This window comes from Rhinopithecus bieti, unplaced genomic scaffold (genome assembly GCF_001698545.2).
Source record: "Rhinopithecus bieti isolate Rb0 unplaced genomic scaffold, ASM169854v2 scaffold_41649, whole genome shotgun sequence".
Taxonomy (NCBI): domain Eukaryota; kingdom Metazoa; phylum Chordata; class Mammalia; order Primates; family Cercopithecidae; genus Rhinopithecus; species Rhinopithecus bieti.
In genome coordinates this window covers 146,924-166,437 of record NW_016816893.1, presented here as the reverse complement: position 1 = coordinate 166,437, position 19,514 = coordinate 146,924, and the positions used below count along the sequence as shown (strand labels likewise).

General features: G+C 35.3%; 1 protein-coding gene across 1 annotated transcript in view; it reads left to right on the top strand.

Moving 5' to 3' along the window:
* Positions 1 to 19,514, top strand: part of SHOC1 (shortage in chiasmata 1) — a 123,871-nt gene that overhangs the window by 51,928 nt on the left and 52,429 nt on the right. The window contains 6 exon segments of the mRNA XM_017855476.1: positions 2,586 to 2,675; positions 2,678 to 2,735; positions 3,244 to 3,358; positions 4,980 to 5,133; positions 13,191 to 13,298; positions 15,055 to 15,163. Coding sequence (XP_017710965.1) covers positions 2,586 to 2,675; positions 2,678 to 2,735; positions 3,244 to 3,358; positions 4,980 to 5,133; positions 13,191 to 13,298; positions 15,055 to 15,163 — 634 coding nt within the window.

The following is a 19,514-nucleotide window of genomic DNA, read 5'->3' as shown; positions in this document are numbered from 1 at the left end:
GATTTTCTATTATGATCTGTTTTGCCTATTATTGTGTCAGTATCATATAATTTTAACTATTTAATGTATAATTATAATATATATTAATAATCTCCTATTTTATTATTTTTTTCTACTCTCTTAACTATATTCTTCCAGATTTACTTTGTAATCACTTTTCCAAGTTCTAAAACAGACCTCTTGAAATGGTAATGCGATCCTTTAAAATTTTACTCATAGTCTTTCTAGCTAGGAAAGTGTTTTATCTTGCTTTTTTTTTCAAATTTTTTAAAAAAGATCTTCAATAAAGTTTTATCATTTCCTGCATACACTTTCTGAATATTTTTATGTTTAGTCCTTGATAGTTCACAAATTGGTGTTTTTATGTTTTTTCCATTAATTTTTATGATGAAGTTTNGCATTACCATTTTCTATTATGATCTGTTTTGCCTATTATTGTGTCAGTATCATATAATTTTAACTATTTAATGTATAATTATAATATATATTAATAATCTCCTATTTTATTATTTTTTTCTACTCTCTTAACTATATTCTTCCAGATTTACTTTGTAATCACTTTTCCAAGTTCTAAAACAGACCTCTTGAAATGGTAATGCGATCCTTTAAAATTTTACTCATAGTCTTTCTAGCTAGGAAAGTGTTTTATCTTGCTTTTTTTTTCAAATTTTTTAAAAAAGATCTTCAATAAAGTTTTATCATTTCCTGCATACACTTTCTGAATATTTTATGTTTAGTCCTTGATAGTTCACAAATTGGTGTTTTATGTTTTTTCCATTAATTTTATGATGAAGTTTTACATATTAAAAGAAACCATTAATTGTATAATTTTATCAGATTGCTTAGTGAACTCTTTTGTTTTCATTTCATTATCTTGAATTTTCTAGGGAGACAAAAGTGTCCTTTGTAAAGAATAAACCTCTCTTCTTTCATGTTAGTAGACCTTTTTCTGCTTCTATTCATAGTTAACTAGCCAAACATTTGTTTCCTGGTGACAATTTAATATTCCTCTACAATAGAAGAAAACAGTCTCCTTATATCTGTATAGTACATATATTAGCTGTAGTAAAATAAGAACTCCAGGGCATGCTGTATGACTTAAGAAGGTAAGGAAGTGGCACTCTTGCTGTAAACGATCTTGGTAGAATTACAAAGAACATTGGTTGTGGTGTGATGCTGCCCTCAAGTGGTTTCATTAAAAACAAGTGGATGGAAAACAAGAGCACATAACTGACTTCAGATGTCAGCCATTTAGTTCCAGAAATACCAGAATGAGGCTCCTAGATAGGGAAGATGGCTGGAGGATCTGTTTAGAAGCAGAAGGTGGATATAGGATATAAACTAATGCTGTTTGGGTTTTTACTATTAATGTGATTTCATTAATACTTACAGAATGGATTATACCAGTAAATCATATTTAACTGTCTCAGATAAGCCCTCCTTAGACATGGAATTGATTGACTAACTTCCTTTGGTGTGTCATGAGAAGCTTTTGGCCATGAGATTGTTGGGAACTTAAGTTCAGATAAATAATATCTCTTAGGAGGCTAGTTCATACCACAAGTTCTCTTAAGGCATATCAAGTTAGCACCAAGCAAAGGGATGTTCCATTGCTGCCTGCATACCAATTATGTAGTTGACCGTGGGAGACATTACTACCTGAAAACTCCATACTCTTATTTTCTCATGCCATTCAGTATCACTTAACCAAAAAGTCAATACCTGGAACAAGAAACCATTGCTCTCCCTTCAGGATGGCTTTCTTTTTTGGGAGGTTGGCTTTTTGAGTAGTTCTTCATCTGAGCTTATATTTTCTTTTCTCTTTCTACTCAAAACTTATTGAAGAATTGGGGGCAAGTTTTATGTTCCTTCCTGTGACTTAGAAACTGTTAAAGCTGTTAGACAACTGGCCAAGATTTCAAAGAAACCCATACATGGCAGGGTGGAGACCAAGAGGAGAAATGTATTCCAGAAATTAACTGTTAGCAGTAGTGTTTCTTAATACATAAGCTGTATCATACTCCTTGAGTAGATTCTTTGCTATATAACTTTCACTGTAAATAATTTTATAGCAACCATGTATGAATAACTTGAGAATAATAGAATCAGTCTAAGTTGTAGGCACTGTAGACCATCTCCATTCCCTACATGTCAGAGACTCTGGGGGATGAATTGGAGATATTAAGAGGTAAAATGATGCAGAGAAGACCAAGGTCAGCAGAAGTCAAATACTTTTATTTCTTTAAAATTTTGCTTAGGCTACTCCTGGCTATTTTGAAGTGTAAGTCCATAAGATATTTTCCTCCACTGATTAATCTTTATTGATAAAGTATTAGCTGTTACAGCTCTTTTGGGATATTTGGCTACTCAGTGTCCTAGATAATATTAAAATTTATTGTACTTTTGTCTTTGTTCCAGTACTATGCTACATGCCCTATATGCACAGTAAAATGAAGAACTGAAGAGTTTAAAATGTGATTGAGAAACCCAACTGTATCTAATGACTGATTACATTAACTATCTAGATCCCTTTGGATAACTTTTAGTTTTTTTCTTATTCCTTTATGTTTCTTATTTCTTTTCAGATTTATTTATTGATGATAAAGGAATACTTTTTGTAAGTAATAGAAAACACCTACCAACTTTGCATACTCTCTTGAGTAGACTAAAACTATTTTGGTAAAGGATCCTCTTTTAGATTTCAAAGGACAGATCTTCACAGAAGTTAATTTTCCAGGTACTTACTTAATTGACCAATGCTGTAAATATTTTAAGAAGTGAAAATGTTTTGTATGATCACAAGCTTAGATGTTATCAATAATGTTTTATTTTATTTTGTTTTGTTTTTAGACGGAGTCTTGCTCTGTTGCCCAGGCTAGAATACAATGGCGCAATCTTGGCTCACTGCAATCTGCGTCTCCTAGGCTCAAGCGATTCTCCTGCCTCAGCCTCCCAAGTAGCTGAGACTACAGGCATGCGCCACTGCACCCAGCTAATTTTTGTATTTTTAGTAGAGACGGGGTTTCACCATGTTGGCCAGGCTGGTCTTGAACTCCTGACCTCAGATGATCCACCCGCCTCAGCCTCCCAAAGTGCTGGGATTACAGGCGTGAGCCACTGTACCCAGCCAATAATTCTTATCATTGTTTTACCTCAACTTTAATTTTAGTGATTATGTGTTTTGGTTGGCTACATTTAGTGTGTGACTTGCTTTTAGTAAACACTAATTAATGTATTTTTTTTAAGGGAATGTTTCTCTCTTCAAGAAACTTTGGAAGCTTTTGTGAAAGAAGATTTTTGTATGGATAAAGTGAACTTTTGTCAGGAGAAACTAGAAGATACAATACGTTTAAATGAGGTTGTAATACTGGCTTTCAATAATATTTTAGTAGTGAGGCACATTTTTGTAAAATTTTTGTAATATACATTGTCTACAATTGTCTGATTAAAAATATTTTATAATTGAATGAACATCTATCAATTAAGAAGTCAAATTTCCTTCTAAATAGTCGTTCTCAGGCTTGGCTGTGTGTTGGAATTACCTGAATAGTTTAAAAAAATATTGAAGCCTGAGTTCTACACAAATATATTCTGATTAATTGATCTGGTGTGCAGGCCAGTCATAGGGAACTTTAAAATCTCTTCCAATAATTCTAATCAATATACCTGGTATAGGAAATTAAGTAGTCATGTCTAGTTTAAAAATTGACACTGGAACTAGAAATATTGATTTGTGAGTTATACACAAAAAATAGTACTTGAGCTAATGAGAATATTGTGAGAGTATTCTTGAATATAGATGGTCCAAGACTGAATTTTAGTTTTCTGCCAGAGTTTAACAAGGATGATAGCATTTTTTGCATATTAAAGGCCAAACTTCTTAAAGATGCATTTAGTTTCAATAGCACACAAAATGGTTATAATATCAGTATGTAAAGAATTCTAGCTGTTGAGAGTGCAATAACTTTTTGCAGTTGGACAAGCTCAGAAATCTAGGCCCATATTGATTAGATGCATTCACAAAGCTACTTTAAAAAACAATCTTTTGGCCGAGTGTGGTGGCTCTCACCTGTGATCCCAGCACTTTGAGAGGCCGAGGCAGGTAGATCACGAGGTCAGGAGATCGAGACCATCCTGGCTAACATGGTGAAACCCCTTCTCTACTAAAAATACAAAAAATTAGCTGGGCGTGGTGGTGGGTGCCTGTAGTCCCAGCTACTCGGGAGGCTGAGGCAGGAGAATGATGTGAACCCAGGAGGTGGAGCTTGCAGTGAGCCGAGATCGTGCCACTGCACTCCAGCCTGGGCAACATGGCGAGACTCCATCTCAAAACAAACAAACAAATGAACAAAAAACATTTTTTTTAGGACAACGTAAAATGTTTTATATTTGGGGATTTTAATGGACTTAAAGCACTTAAGGGGTTTCCTTACAATAAAAATTTTAACATGATGGTAAAAATGTTAATTCACCAATAGGTCCCATTCCTCTAGTACCTCCTGCCTGCCATGTTAACCCTGAGAGTTGTGGACTTAATCTCTTTTGTTGAGGAGTCAAGTTCTGTTGGAATGAAAGAGAAACACTCCACGGTGCACAGTAAAGATCTATTCCATTCCATGATCTTCTTTCACTTCTCCCCATTTATTATCTCTTATCTACTGCAGTGACTGTTTTTAATTTAAAATGTTTACAACTTGCTATTAGCCAAAAAGAAGCTATTTCTGCATCTAGGGATATTGTACATCACTAATGTAATGAGTGACCATAAAATACAATACTCAGAACATTGCTTATAATAGAACGTCTTTTTAGCTGCTACATTTCTGGTTTTTTTAAAAGTATATATAGATTTAATAATTTTGAATGTGGATTTAGTTTAAAATTTGGTATGTCATTTAAGCAAACTTTATCCACTTATGATTTCAAAATATTTATTTGGAAAGCCTCCCTAAAAACTTTTTTAAACTATGTTTTTTCAGCCATCAAGTTTTCTTATTGAGTATGAATTCTTAATACCTCCAAGCCTCAAACCAGAAAATGATATTCCATCACTCTCAGAACTGAAGGAGTTATTAAACCTAGAGCCAGAAATAATAAACTATGTAGATGAAAGTGAAAAGCTTTTCGAAAGAGGTGAGACTTAATTTTAAAATGTATTACTTGTAAAAAACACTTAAGAATGTTTGTTACATAGGTTCTTGTTTATTAAAATTTTTCTGAACCTCCAGATTTTGTAAAAATGTTCTGAAAGTTACATGTTGAAATCTCAGTATTACTTTTGATGAGATTATTTTCTTACTGTCATTTTCTTGTTGTTGTTGTTTTTGTTGAGACAGAATTTCGCTCTTGTTGCCCAGGCTGGAGTGCAATGGCAAGATCTCGGCTCACCGCAACCTCCACCTCCTGGGTTCAAGCGATTCTCCTGCCTCAACCTCCCGAGTAGCTGGGATTACAGGCATGCACCACCACACCCAGCTAATTTTGTATTTTTAGTAGAGACGGGGTTTCTCCACGTTGATCAGGCTGGTCTTGAACTCCTGACCTCAGGTGATCTGCCCGCCTCGGCCTTCCAAAGTGCTGAGATTGTAGGCATGAGCCACCATGCCCAGCCGTCATTCTCTTTATATGACTTCCAGGTTTGAAACTTCTCTGAAATTTAACCATTTCAAGATAATTATACAAATAAAACTAAAACACCTATGACTATATACATTTTTTAAAGAGTTGTTTTCTTATAAACAATAAAAGATTATCAACTTCTATACTGACAATAGTTAACTATGGAGAGGCTCACAATAAAGAGTCAGAGTAAGGATTTGTGGAGTCAATGACTAGGAGAGTCATAACTTAAAACTGAGGTGGTTTCATCCCATTTAGTCTTAGTAAATATTATTGAGTTATTTTTAATGACAGTATGAGCCCAAATATTTAACTGCCCTCTCATAAATTTCATTTAAAATGATCGAAGATATATAATATCATGGAAGAAAGGAAGGGGGATCTGTGATGTCAATTGAGAACAGGGATACTTGCCATGAACAGACCACAGACTTGAAGGAATTCTTACAGTTAAAACTAAATCAGGGATTTATTGTTCAGCCTACAAATCAAAGCAAGGGAATGAAAAGCCAACCTGGTAAAGTAGATCAACTCCATACCAGAACTTGCAAATATAGTAGATCTCAAAATGCAGGGTGGGCCATAGGCTTATTGGCAGGACAAAAATCTCAGCTCCATAAATGCTAATGTAAAGGACAACAAATGACTTTACTGAGTGATTATACTGTTAAACTCCCAACTTTCACTTGACTTGGCTGCTGTACTAAGTAAAACAGAGTCACTGCCACAGAGGACTTCTAACAAGGAAAGTTATACACACTATTGAAAGTTCAGGGGTAGGCAGTGTTCCAGCTACCTTTGGGTTGTGATAACAATAAAACTGCTTAGTACAGCAATAAAGTTGCCTGCCACAGGGATATCTCCAGCCATAACTCCCTTCCTATTTCCCATGCTTAAAGTGTAAGGAAAACTATATGGATTTGCCTACTCTGAACATTCAATAAAAATGGAATCATATAATATGTGATCTGTGACTTATTTCACTTAGCATAATATTTTCAAATTTATTGACATTATCCAATGTATCAGTACTTCATTTTTATGGCTAAACAATATTCCATTGTATGGCCATAGCACATTTTGTCTGTCTGTACATCTGTTGATAGATACTTAGGCTGTCCTTTTAGCTTAAAAGTAATCCTGCTGTGAACATTCATGTACACGTTTTTGTCCACACATGTTTTCATTTATCTTGGATCTATACCTAGGAGTGGAATTGCTAGATCAAATGGTAATTCTATGTTTAACTTTTTGAGGAATTGCCAGACTGTTTTCCAAAGTAACTACACTATTTCATTCCCACCAACAATGTGTGAGGGTTCCAATTACCTACATCCTCTCCAAAACTTGTTATTATATAACTTTTTTATAGCCATCCTACTAGGTGTGAAGTGATATCTCATTGTGGTTTTAATTTGCATTTTCCAGATGGATAAGGATGTCAAACATCTTTTCACATACTGTTGGCCATTTGTATATCTTCTTTGGAGAAATGTCTACTCAGATCCTTTGCCCATTTTAGTTGAGTTATTTTCTTTTATTATTGAATTATAAGCTGTCTCATTTGTTTTGTTTCTCAATTCCTCCTCTTCTGCCTTTGGGATTACTTGAATTTTTTAAGGAAGTGTTTTTGTGACAAAATTATACATACCTCAGGTATATAACATATTTTGATGTACATATACATTGTGAAATGTTTACCATAAAAAAGGTAATTAACATATCATCAGCTCATAGTTACTTTTTGTATGTGATGAGAATACTTAAGATCTACTTTCTTAGTAAATTTAAAGTGTACAATGCATTATTATTAACTATAGTCACCATGCTGTATGTTAGGTCTCTAGAACCTGTTCATCTTATAACTGACAGTTTATACCCTTTAACCAACTTCTCCTCATTTCCCCTACACCCTAGCCCCTGGTAACCACTCTTCTATTCTCTGTTTCTATAAGTTTGGCTTTTTAGATTCTAAATAGAAGTGGTAATATTAGGCAGTATTTGTCAATACCTAATATTTTGAGAGTTTTTATCATGAAAGGGTATTGAATCTAGTCAAATGCCCTTTTGCATCTACTGAGATGATCATATGGTTCTCGTCCCTCATTCTATTAATGTAGTGTATCACATTTATTGATTTGCATATGTTGAACTATCCTTGCATCTCAGGGGGGAAGAAATCTCACTTGATCATGGTATATAATCCTTGTAATAGGCTGTCAAATACAATTTACTAGTATTTTGTTGGGGATTTTAAATTAATTTTAGAATTCTTATTTTTTATTGAATAATCATGGTTTAAAATTTTTTTATCCTTTTGATATGGTATATTACATTGAGTTTGGGATTTTCAATCAACCTTGCATTACTGCAATAAATCCCACTTTTTTTTTTTACCAGATTATTAATTTTGTGTCAATATTCATAAGAAATATTGGTCTGTAGTTTTATTTTCTTGTGATGTCTTTTTCTGGTTTTGGTATCAGAATAATATGGGTCTCATAGAATGACTTAAGCATCATTCACTCTACTTCTATTTTTAGGAGTGACTGAATAATTGATGTTGATTTTTAAAAAATGTTTAGTGGAATTCATCATTGAAGGCAACTGAGCAAGCTTATTGCTTTGTGAGTAGTTCTTGATTACCACAGAATTATATTTTATGACAAAAATACAAAGATATATAGTTTAAAAAAACTAGGTAGATAAATTGTCCCACAGTCACTGAAGCTCTGTTCATGTTTTCTTTCTTTCTTTTTTTATTGTTGAGACGGGGTCTCACTATGTTGCTCAGGCTGGTCTTGAACTCCTGGGCTCAAGTGATCCTCCCACCTTGGCCTCCCAAAGTGCTAGAATTACAGGCATGAGCCACTGCACCTGGCCTCTGTTCATTTTTATTCAATTTTTTTCTTACTGTTTTTCAGATTGGGTAATTTCTGTTGCTCTGTCTTCAATTTCACTGACTCTTATGTCACCTCTAATTTTCTGTTAAGCTCATCCAGTGAATTTTTTATTTCAGATATTGTTTTAAAATTTCCATTTGTTCTTTTTTATAGTTTCTCTTTCACTGCTGAGACTATTTGCTCATTCATTACAACCATATTTTTCTTTACATCCTTTAGCACAGTGATAACTATGTTATGTTATTATTGCTTTGAAATCTTTGGATACTAATTTCAAAATCTGAGTCATCTCATGGTTAGTGTCCAGTAACATATTTTTTGTAGAGAATGAGTCACATGCTCCTGTTTTTTCATTTTACTAAATGTATTTGGATTGTATCCTGACATTGCACCTGATACATTACAGAAACTAGTTTGCTATGTTCCTTTGAAGAGAGTTGACTTTCTCTGTTTGTTTTAATAGGCTGTTAACTTGGCTGAACTCAAACTATAAACTTTGTCTCTACTATGGTGGGAAAGAGCTGAAATCTTTATATAACCTTAGCTGATATGCTTTCAATCTGCCCCATACATGTGTAGTTCAGGGATCATCCAGAGATTTATTAAGCAGAGTTTATACATAGAGTTTGGGGCTCCTCCTCTGTTGCCCTCTACATTCCTGGTTTTCTTCCTTTATCTTCCAGCTGCTGTGGTAACCCTGAACTCTAATTTAGGTAGAACTGTCCTCTAATTCTTCAAGATAATAAGACTGTAGATTTTTATCCAAGTTCTAGTTGACCCAGCTAGTACCAAATATGTCATCCCTTCAAGTGAAAAGCTGTAAAAATGGGAAATTTACTCAGTATCAATTCGCTTTCCATTTCTGCATGCTTTAGACTGTAGGACCTTCAGATAGTCATTTTACATATTTTGTTGAGAGTTATAAATGCTATCTACAGGAAGATTGGTCCAATAGGAGCTATTGCTAGAAGTAAAACTCCATTCTGCTTTATATACTAGTTTTTAAATTTTATTTTTATCTCCCAGGATTCTATTAATATCGCTGAACTGTAGATGAATATTTCTTCCCCTTCTCTTCACTTTATGTATTTTATAGCTGGCTACTGTCATTCTATAGGATTTAGAGGGAGAACTAATATATGTGTTCCTTGCTTTCTTGAAACAAAAGCCAGATAATTTTGAAAGAAATCAATTATAACCTCATTTGAAACATAGGTTAATCTAATTAAAGCTAAGATCTTAGACATCTCTAAGATCCCCAAGATCTCAGCTTTAATTAGATTAATCTGTTTGAAAGGGAGAAAGTTTTGGTGAAAAAATATTCTAAATTTCTTATTTTAAAAATAGGAGAACTGAGACATAGCCTTTTTTAATTGATAAAAAAGATTGAAATGCATATATTATAAAATTAATGATAATGCATTGATTTAAAATAAGATATTCTCAGCCCAAAAGCTTCTTAAGCTGATAAGCAACTTCAGCAATGTCTCAGGATACAAAATCAATGTGCAAAAATTGCTAGCATTCCTATACACCAACAACAGGCAAGCAGTTTGTATGGAACCAAAAAACAGCCCAAATAGCCAAGACAATCCTAAGCAAAAAGAGCAAAGCTGGAGGCATCATACTACCCAATTTCAAACTATGCTACAAGGCTCCAGTAACCAAAACAGCATGTTACTTGTACAAGAACAGACACATAGACCAATGGAACAGAATAGAGAACTCAAATAAGACCACACACCTACAACCATCTGATCTTTGACAAACCTGACAAAAACAAGCAATGGGGAAAGGACTCCCTATTTAATAAATGGTGCTGGGGGAGCTGGTGAGCTATTTGCAGAAAAGTGAAACTGGACCCCTTTCTTACACCATATACAAGAATTAAGATGGATTAAAGGCTTAAATGTAAAATCCAAAGCTATAACAATCCTAGAAAAAAATCTAGGCAATACCATTCAGTACATAGGCATGGGCAAAGATTGCATGATGAACACACCAAAAGCAATTGCAATAACAGCAAAAATGGACAAATGGGATCTAATTAAACTAAAGAGCTTCTGCACAGCAAAATAAACTATCATCAGAGTGAACAGACAACCTACAAAATGGGAGAAAATTTTTGCAATCTATCCATTTGACAAAGGTCTAATATCCCGAGTCTACAAAGAACTTAAACAAATGTACAAGAAAAAAAGCAAACAACCCCCAAAAGTGGGCAAAGGACATGAACAGATACTTCTCAAAAGAAGACATACGGCCAGGTGCAGAGGCTCACACCTGTAATCCCAGCACTTTGGGAGGCCGAGGTGGGTGGATCACTTGAGGTCAGGAGTTTGAGACCAGCCTGGCCAACATGGTGAAACCCTGTCTCTACTAAAAACACAAAAATTAGCCAGGCATGGTAGCATGTGCCTGTAGTCCCAGCTATTTGGGAGGCTGAGGCAGGAGAATCACTCGAACCTGGGAGGTAGAGGTTGCAGTGATCTGAGATCACACCATTGCACTCCATCCAGGCTGGGTGACAGAGCAAGACTGTCTCAAAAAAAAAAAAAAAAAAAAAAAAAAAAAAAAAAAAAAAAAAAAAAACAGAAGAAGACGAAGACATACATGGAGCCAACAAATATGAAAAAAAAACCCTCAACATCCCTGATCATTAGAGAAATGCAAATCAAAGCCACAATGAGATCACATCTCACACCAGTCAGAATGGCTATTATTAAAAAGTAAAAAAAAAAAAAGGATGTTGGTGAGGTTGTGGAGAAAAAGGAATGCTTTTACACTGTTGGTGGGAGTGAAGATTTGTTCAACCATTGTGGAAGACAGTGTGGCGATTCCTCAAAGACCTAGAAGCAGAAATACTATTTGACCCAGCAATCCCATTACTGGGTATATATATACCCAAAGGAATATAAATTATCCTATTACAAAGATAGATGCATGTGTATGTTCATTGCAGCACTATTCACAATAGCAAAGACATGGAACCAACATAAATACTCATCAATGATAGATTGGATAAAGAAAATGTGGTACATACACACCGTGGAATACTATACAGCCATGAAAAGGAATGGGATTATGTCCTTTGCAGAGGTGCATAGATGGAGTTGGAAGTCATCGTCCTCAGCAAACTAACGCAGGAACAGAAAGCCAAACACTGCATGTTCTCATTTATAAGTAGGAGCTGAACGATGAGAACACATGGACACGTGATGGAGGGAACAACACACACTAGTGCCTAGCTGGGGGTGATGTAGGGGGAGGAAGAGCATCAGGAAGAAGAACTAATGGATGCTGGGCTTAATACCTAGGTGATGAGATGATCTGTGCAGCAAACCACCATGGCATATGTTTACCTATGTAACAAACCTGCACATCCTCCACATGTTCCCCTTAACTTAAAAGTTGATAACATGTATAACTTCTGAACTAACAGAGAAAAAAAAAATTAAAAAACTCTGAGCAATATAATTAATTCTATGGAAATAAAGGAGAGCAAAGCAAGCAAAAGGCATTGGAAGCATAAAATAAGATTATGAAAGTATCACCTTTGAGTAAATATAAATTGGTTAAGCTTCTCTATTAAAAGAGAGATCGATTCCTAGATTAAATTTAAAAAGCAGACATAATGACCATATGTCTGATTGAAAGATCCTACCAACTGCAAGATGTATTATCAACTTAAGAATTGTTAGGGAAGAAAGAAACATTCTAAATGCACATACAGATTGTAAGATGCATCACAATTTCAAACAACAAAATACAAAATCTATGTCTTACAATAAAGAACCACTGCATATGTTGTTTACAGGAGTTGAGCCTTAAGAAAAGAAAGAAAAAAAAAAAAGCCAAAGGTAAAAAATAAAGGGCTGGCAAAATGTGTCAGACAGCTGGGGAAGGCAGGCAAGCAGGCAGGAAGGGAGGAAGGGAGGGAGGGGAAAATAAAAGGATAGGCAAAATGTGTCAGACATCTAGGGAGGAGAGGGAGGGAGGGAAGAGAGGGAAAAAAGAAAGCCAAAATATCCAAAAGATAAAAAAGGGATAGGCAAATGTGTCAGACAGCTGGCAATGAAGNGGAGGGAGGGAGGGAGGGAGGGAGGGAGGGAAGAACGAAGGAAGGAAGGTGGGTCAAAGAAAAAAGGGATAGGTAAAATGTGTCAGGCAGCTGGAAAGGAAGGAGGAAGTGAGGAAAAAAGGAAGAGAGAGAGGGAGGGAAGAAGGGAGATAAAAGAAAGAAAAAAGAAAGCCAAAGTAGCAGTATTAATATAGACAAGTAGAGTTCCAGCTAAGCAAGGCATAGAAAGTCATCATATACTGATAGAGATGAAACCCTTCAAAGCGACCTCATTCTTTGAAGTTTGTGGCTTATGGATTGCCCACCCTATCTTACCTTCCAGTGATTATGTAGATTTTGCCATTTTTATTTTCCTTTGGTAATTTTGATTGAAGTTGAAGGGTAACAAGGAGTGTGCATGGAGGAATAGTTATTTACCTAAGTTAGCATTTTTTTTCAGAAGTATAAATCTCTACTTCTCTCTAAAAGGAAAAATTGACATGCAATAAAATAATAAAGATACTTTAAAAGGAAAATACCACTGAACAAGGTTACAGAAAATTAATGTAATGGTACATTTGCTAATAGTAGAGTTTTTTCCTTTTCAGATCTTACTAACAAGCATGGAATTGAGGATATCGGGGACATAAAATTCAGCTCCACAGAGATTTTGACCATTCAAAACCAGAGTGAACCAGAAGAGTGCAGTAAACCAGGTAGAAATTTTGATAAATCATTGAGCTTACCGGGGATTACCTATTTATGATGTAAAAGTACAGTACATTCACATATACAGTGTACTGTGAGTCAGTTTCCATGTTTAAAATTTGATTGTTATAATTCTATGTCACTTTTTTCTTATTTGCCCCTTTATATTTATTGCTATTATTAACTCAGAATTCTACTGGCATCAAAACTGAATAATAGGCCTGGTGTGGTGGTTCACGCCTGTAATCCCAGCACTTTGGGAGACTGAGGTGGGTGGATCACTTGAGGTCAAGAGTTCAAGACCAGCCTGACCAATATGGCAAAACACCATCTCTACTAAAATTACAAAAATTAGCCAGACAGGCATGGTGACACACGCCTGTAATCCCAGATACTCAGGAGGCTGAGGCATGAGAATGGCTTGAACTGGCGAGGTGGAGGTTGCAGTGAGCCGAGATTGTACCACTGCACTCTAGCCTGGGCAACAGCTAGACTCCGTCTCAACACAAACAAAAAAACTGAATAATATATAGATGGCAGTTACAAAGACTGTACAAGAGGAATGGAGGAAATAGCATTAATATTAAAAATAGAAACCTTAAAATATTATAGCTCAGTAAATGAAATTTCATATTTTATCTCAGTATTAGCAATCTTGCTGACCACTGTCACATTTTTTAAAAATTTGAATTTTTAATCTCCCAAAGCAATCATATCATTCTCTATGTCATCATTATCGTTAATATTATTATTCTACCAAATTTGGAATCTTAGAATCATCTTTTGTTCCAGTACAATGCCAAATTGTGTTGCTTCTTAACTATATTGATGGCACTGTTACTGAATTACATTTATAATTGGATCATCTGAATTATCTATTTGAAAGTTTACTGCTTTACTTATGAAAGTAATAAACCCACACTTACTAGTTAGCAATACATGAGAATCACTTTTTCAAGTATGCCCCATAAATATATAATTCTGTGCTAGGCCATCTAGAGTCCAGAGTCATTAAGGTGAATAATTATTCTTTATAATACAGTTTGTTTAACATCACTAGTAATTAGTATGGAAATAAAACTAATAATTTTTTCTTTCTTTGGAAATAAAAGTAATTCTATCACCTAAGTACTGACAACACAAGCTGTTAGAATCAAAAGTCTTAATACATATAAAGCTCTTGGAATTTATGTTAAACACAGTAAACTCAATAAAGTTTATCTATCAATGTATTTTTAAAAAATCACCACTGTTGTAGTTGAGACACAATGTGATATATATGTAATTCCTTATACAGATGGACATTTAAGACATTTTATATATATCTCGACTCAAATTTCTTTTTGTCGAAATATTTTTGTTTTACCAGAATTACCAAACATAATAGTTGTTTACAAAAGTTCTATATTATACTTAATTTTATCTATTTATTTTTTTAGAGACAAAGTCTTGCTCTGTTGCCCAGGCTGCAGTACAGTGACACAATCACAGCTCATTGAAATCTCAAATTCCTGGGCTCAAGCAATCCTTCCAGCTCAGCTTCCCAGGTAGCTAGGACTACAAGCATGTGTCACCACTGATGGCTAATTTTGTACTTTTCGTAGAGACTGATCTTGCCATGTTGCCCAGGTCTTAAACTCCTGGATTCAAGTGATCCTCCCACCTCAGCCTCCCAAAGTGTTAGAATTATAGGTGTGAGCCACCACACCTAGCCTACTTAATATTATTCAATGTTTACATAACTTTAATTTTCATATATTCCAGGAGAGTTAGAAATGCCAATAACTCCTCTATTCCTAACATGCCAACATACTTCAGTGAATTCATTATGCACAGAACTTCAGACATTTCCATTATCTCCAGTGTGTAAAATGTAAGTAAAGATTATATCTAGAACCCAAGTTGCAATTCAGAACAAGCAGTCTTTATTTAAATCTCTCCATATAAAAGCAATTCCCAAGATACCTCTGTGAAAAAATTTAAGAGCTAGTACAGTGTCTATAATAAGTAACTAAAAGGAATATATAAATATATGTATATGTTTGATTTTATATGCAAAGAATATCTTTAGAAAGGCACACAAGAAACAAGTAATACTGGTTGTATCCAGAAAAGAACTAGGTAACCTAGCAATGTGGGTAGGAGAGTTTTCACAGTATGGCTTTTACACATTTCAGTATTTTTAATGTGAATATATTATTAAAATAAATAACTTAAAATTTTTTAAGATCCTGGCTTTGGAATAGTATGCTTAGGACATTGCCACTGGATACTTGCTAATGGCAGTGCCTACTGGCAGTCACTGCCATGAAAGGCAATGTAGTGGTGTATTAGTTTGTTAGGGCTGCCCTAACAAATACCACAGATTAGGTGGCTTAAACAACAGGAATTTATTTCCTCACAGTTCTGGAGGCGAGAAGTGAAAGAACAAAGTGTCAGCTGGGCTAGTTTCATTCTAAGACCTCCTTCCTTGGCTTATAGATGTCCCCGTGCCTTCATGTATTCTTTCCTCCATCATTGTCTATACCCCAATCTCCTGTTCTTATAAGGACATGAGTCATGTTGTATTAATGGCCCTGTTTAACTTAATTACCTCTTTAAAGACCTTGTCTCCAAATATAGTCACATTCTGAGGTACTCAGAATTAGGACTTCAACATAAGAATTTTGTGGGGCCACAATTCAGCCCATAATAAGTGGTTAGAAGCTCTGAACTAGAGCCAGATTGCCTGGCTCTATCACTTTCCAACTGCAACCTTAATTGTTCTGTGCCTCCGGTTTTTTTAATCTACAATGCTGGGATAATAATACTATATACCTCATAAGGTTGTTAAGAGGTCTACTAAGAGATTTGTCATAGGTCTGTGGCCAGAAATAGCCAAAGATCACAGAGCAGTGTGGACCATCATTGATCAATAGATTTGGCTATCAGTTTATTCTCACTAAGAGTACCAGGGGTCATGTCCTATCTCCAACAGAGGACATCCACTTACCTTGTTCACCTCTTGTCAATATGGTCTCAGTATTGGGTGAATCAGACATACAGAACCAAGGCTTGATTCATAAACTTGTTCAGTACCCCATCGTTATTGCACAGAATGGTCTGAAATTGTAAAATTGATATTGCAGGGCTAGGTCGTTATATTCTAGTTTGAGCCAAAATTGCAGAGCTTAATAGCCCAGCATCCTTGCCCTTTGACAGAGTCTGAGATAACTTTCATTGCTATCTTAAACCATGTAGCATACATGTAACTTAATGTTTTCTAAGATTGATTAGTCTGCTCTCCTGGAATAAAGCCACTCCAGTCCTCTGCTTCTTATGCCAGTTACAAAATTGGGAACATAACCAGTACAATTAGTCTACTATAAACCTAGAACTTAATGTGTCCTAAAATAACATATTTTTAGGAAAATGACAGTAAAGTCTACAAGTCTCTAATGAATTATTCCAGGACTGGAAACTGTGGGAGCTGTGTATTAGGTTTGAATTCTTATTATAATTAGCTGATCTGCCAGAGGAGAGTGCTATTTGGATTACTGGGACCAACTGGAGTCAAGGCTCTATAATTCATCACTGGCTGCTTAGGCTTCTATTAATGGTCTCAGGAATGTGTCAAAGCGTAAGACTAAGGGCCCTAAATATATCTTTATCTTCTGGCTGAGAATTATTTACACTTCTGGAGTAAATTTGTGCTATACAGAGTTCTATCATGAACTAAGAATTGTCCATATCAGATATGAATTCTAAAAAGAGCATAGGACAAGTATGGAAACTACATATACTTTGTTTAAATACTTTTAGTTCTCTTGCTAAGGTACAAGATATTTATTTGCAGGACATATACTGTCTTTATTAGTGCCCTTTTATTCTTTTATTTACTCCATATACCCTAATCCATCTGTTATGGCAGATTGGCATATTTAGAAACAGAAACTAGCAGAAATGTTATGATCTTTAATTTCAGTTTGATTTTAAAAGTGTTTAAACCCTAATAAGCTCTGTTATAACTCAAAGAATTTATGAAACAAATTTTAACTAATGACTTATGATTTGGCAAAGTTAGAAAAAAAAAGGCATTCAATGAAACAACTGAAATAAGTTGTCCCCTCACAACTACATTTACCAGCAAGAGATAAATCACTTCCATTTGTTTGGTGACTGTAAACTCTTAAAATCCATATTTTAAAATGAGTTTACAGTAGTCCCCCTTTATCCAGGGAGAATAAGTTCCAAGACCCTAAATGGATGCCTGAAACTGCGAATGTTATTGAACCCTATATATACCATTTTTTCTCATATATTCATACCTATGATAAAGTTTAATTTATAAATTAGCCATAGTAAGACATTAAGAGCAATAACTATAGTAAAATAGTAAAATAGAACAACCATAACAAATACCATCCTCATTACTCTTGTGCTTTAGAGTCATTATTAAATGTAGTAAGGGTTACTTGAACACAAGCACTGTGATTCTGCAACAGCCGATCTGATAACTGAGATTGCTACTAAGTGACTAAATGGGCAGGTAGTGAGTATAGATAGTGTGGATATGCTGGGTACAGGGATGATTCACATCCTGGGCGAGATGGTGTAGGATGGCATGAAATTTCATCACACTGCTCACAACAGTGCAATTTAAAACTTATGAATTGTTGACGGCCGGGCGCGGTGGCTCAAGCCTGTAATCCCAGCACTTTGGGAGGCCGAGACGGGCGGATCACGAGGTCAGGAGATCGAGACCATCCTGGCTAACACGTTGAGACCCCTTCTCTACTAAAAAAAATACAAAACTAGCCGGGCGAGGTGGCGGGCGCCTGTAGTCCCAGCTCCTCGGGAGGCTGAGGCAGGAGAATGGCGTAAACCCGGAAGGCGGAGCTTGCAGTGAGCTGAGATCCGGCCACTGCACTCCAGGCGACAGAGCGAGACTCAGCCTCAAAAAAAAAAAAAAAAAAAAACTTATGAATTGTTTATGGAATATTCTATTTAATATTTTGGACTGCGGTTGACCATAGATAAATGAAACTGAGTATAGTGAACTCATGGATAAGGGGGAACGACTGTATATCTCAACTGTAAAACTAAGAACAAGGAGAAAAGGTGTTAAAATTTTTAAAAAAAGAAGGAAAATAATAAAGAATATTATTGTAGCTGTAACTTATTTTATGGTCTCAATTATTTTATTTCAGAGCACAACATTTTGGCTGAAAATAATACCCAGTTAACAATATTTTAGTGCTTATGACATACAAGATTCTATGCTAGATTTTATGGGATGAAAAAGAAAAGTCTGTATGGCATAAGATTTTATTAACCTACTAAGTGCTGACTTGTGAATATATTTTTATGAACAAACAATGTATCAGATTCAGACAGGCCTTCAGAAATCTCCATTAAGAGTGAAATGTGTGTCTATATTGGACATGGCTTGCTAGATATAACCCCTTCCTTTCACTTTAAAATAGTTGTTTACAATCTGAGGTGTTGTCAAAGAAATCTTGGTAAGATTCAGGAATTCTCTAGATTCTCAAATTTGCTGAGAATTTGCTGACCAGATTTTTGGATTATGTGGGTAACCTGGATGCCTTAGACATAAAACCTAGCTTTCCACTGTCCTAGATTGTCAATTTAACTGGCATGCTCATATATGTTCCGCACCCAGCCCAAAATACTTATAATTAGTATGCTCATATATGTTCCACATGAGAAACAGAATATAATCAATTCTCACTCAGGGTAGCAGGAAGCTTGGGACACAGATTAAGGGATTTATGAATTAATAGTCTTTCCCCTACCAAAGCTAGTAGCTTCATCGTTACAGATGAGCTGTAATTTACACTGATTGTCATGCATATTTTCTCCCTTCTCCCCACAGTACCCCTAAACACACGTACACAGACACACATCACTCACTCACAAACCCACCAAGATTGAACATCTTGAACCAAACTTTAGGACTCTGCCATCTCCAGAGGACTGTTTCATATTTCTGATCCTCAACCAGTAGAGGCTCCAGAATTTCTATATGGAATAGACTTGGGGACAGCAATTTTATAAAAATTTTTGTTGAGGTTGCTATTTGCTTGGTAAGCATGGTAATTTTACTTAGATTGTATTTTTATTTTTGGTGGCATATAAGGTTGATGCTAGCATAGTTTATGGAGGGAAGTGCTAAACTCTCCCAAGTCAGCCCTCTCTGGCTCCAGGTTCCATTGAGGGAGGTA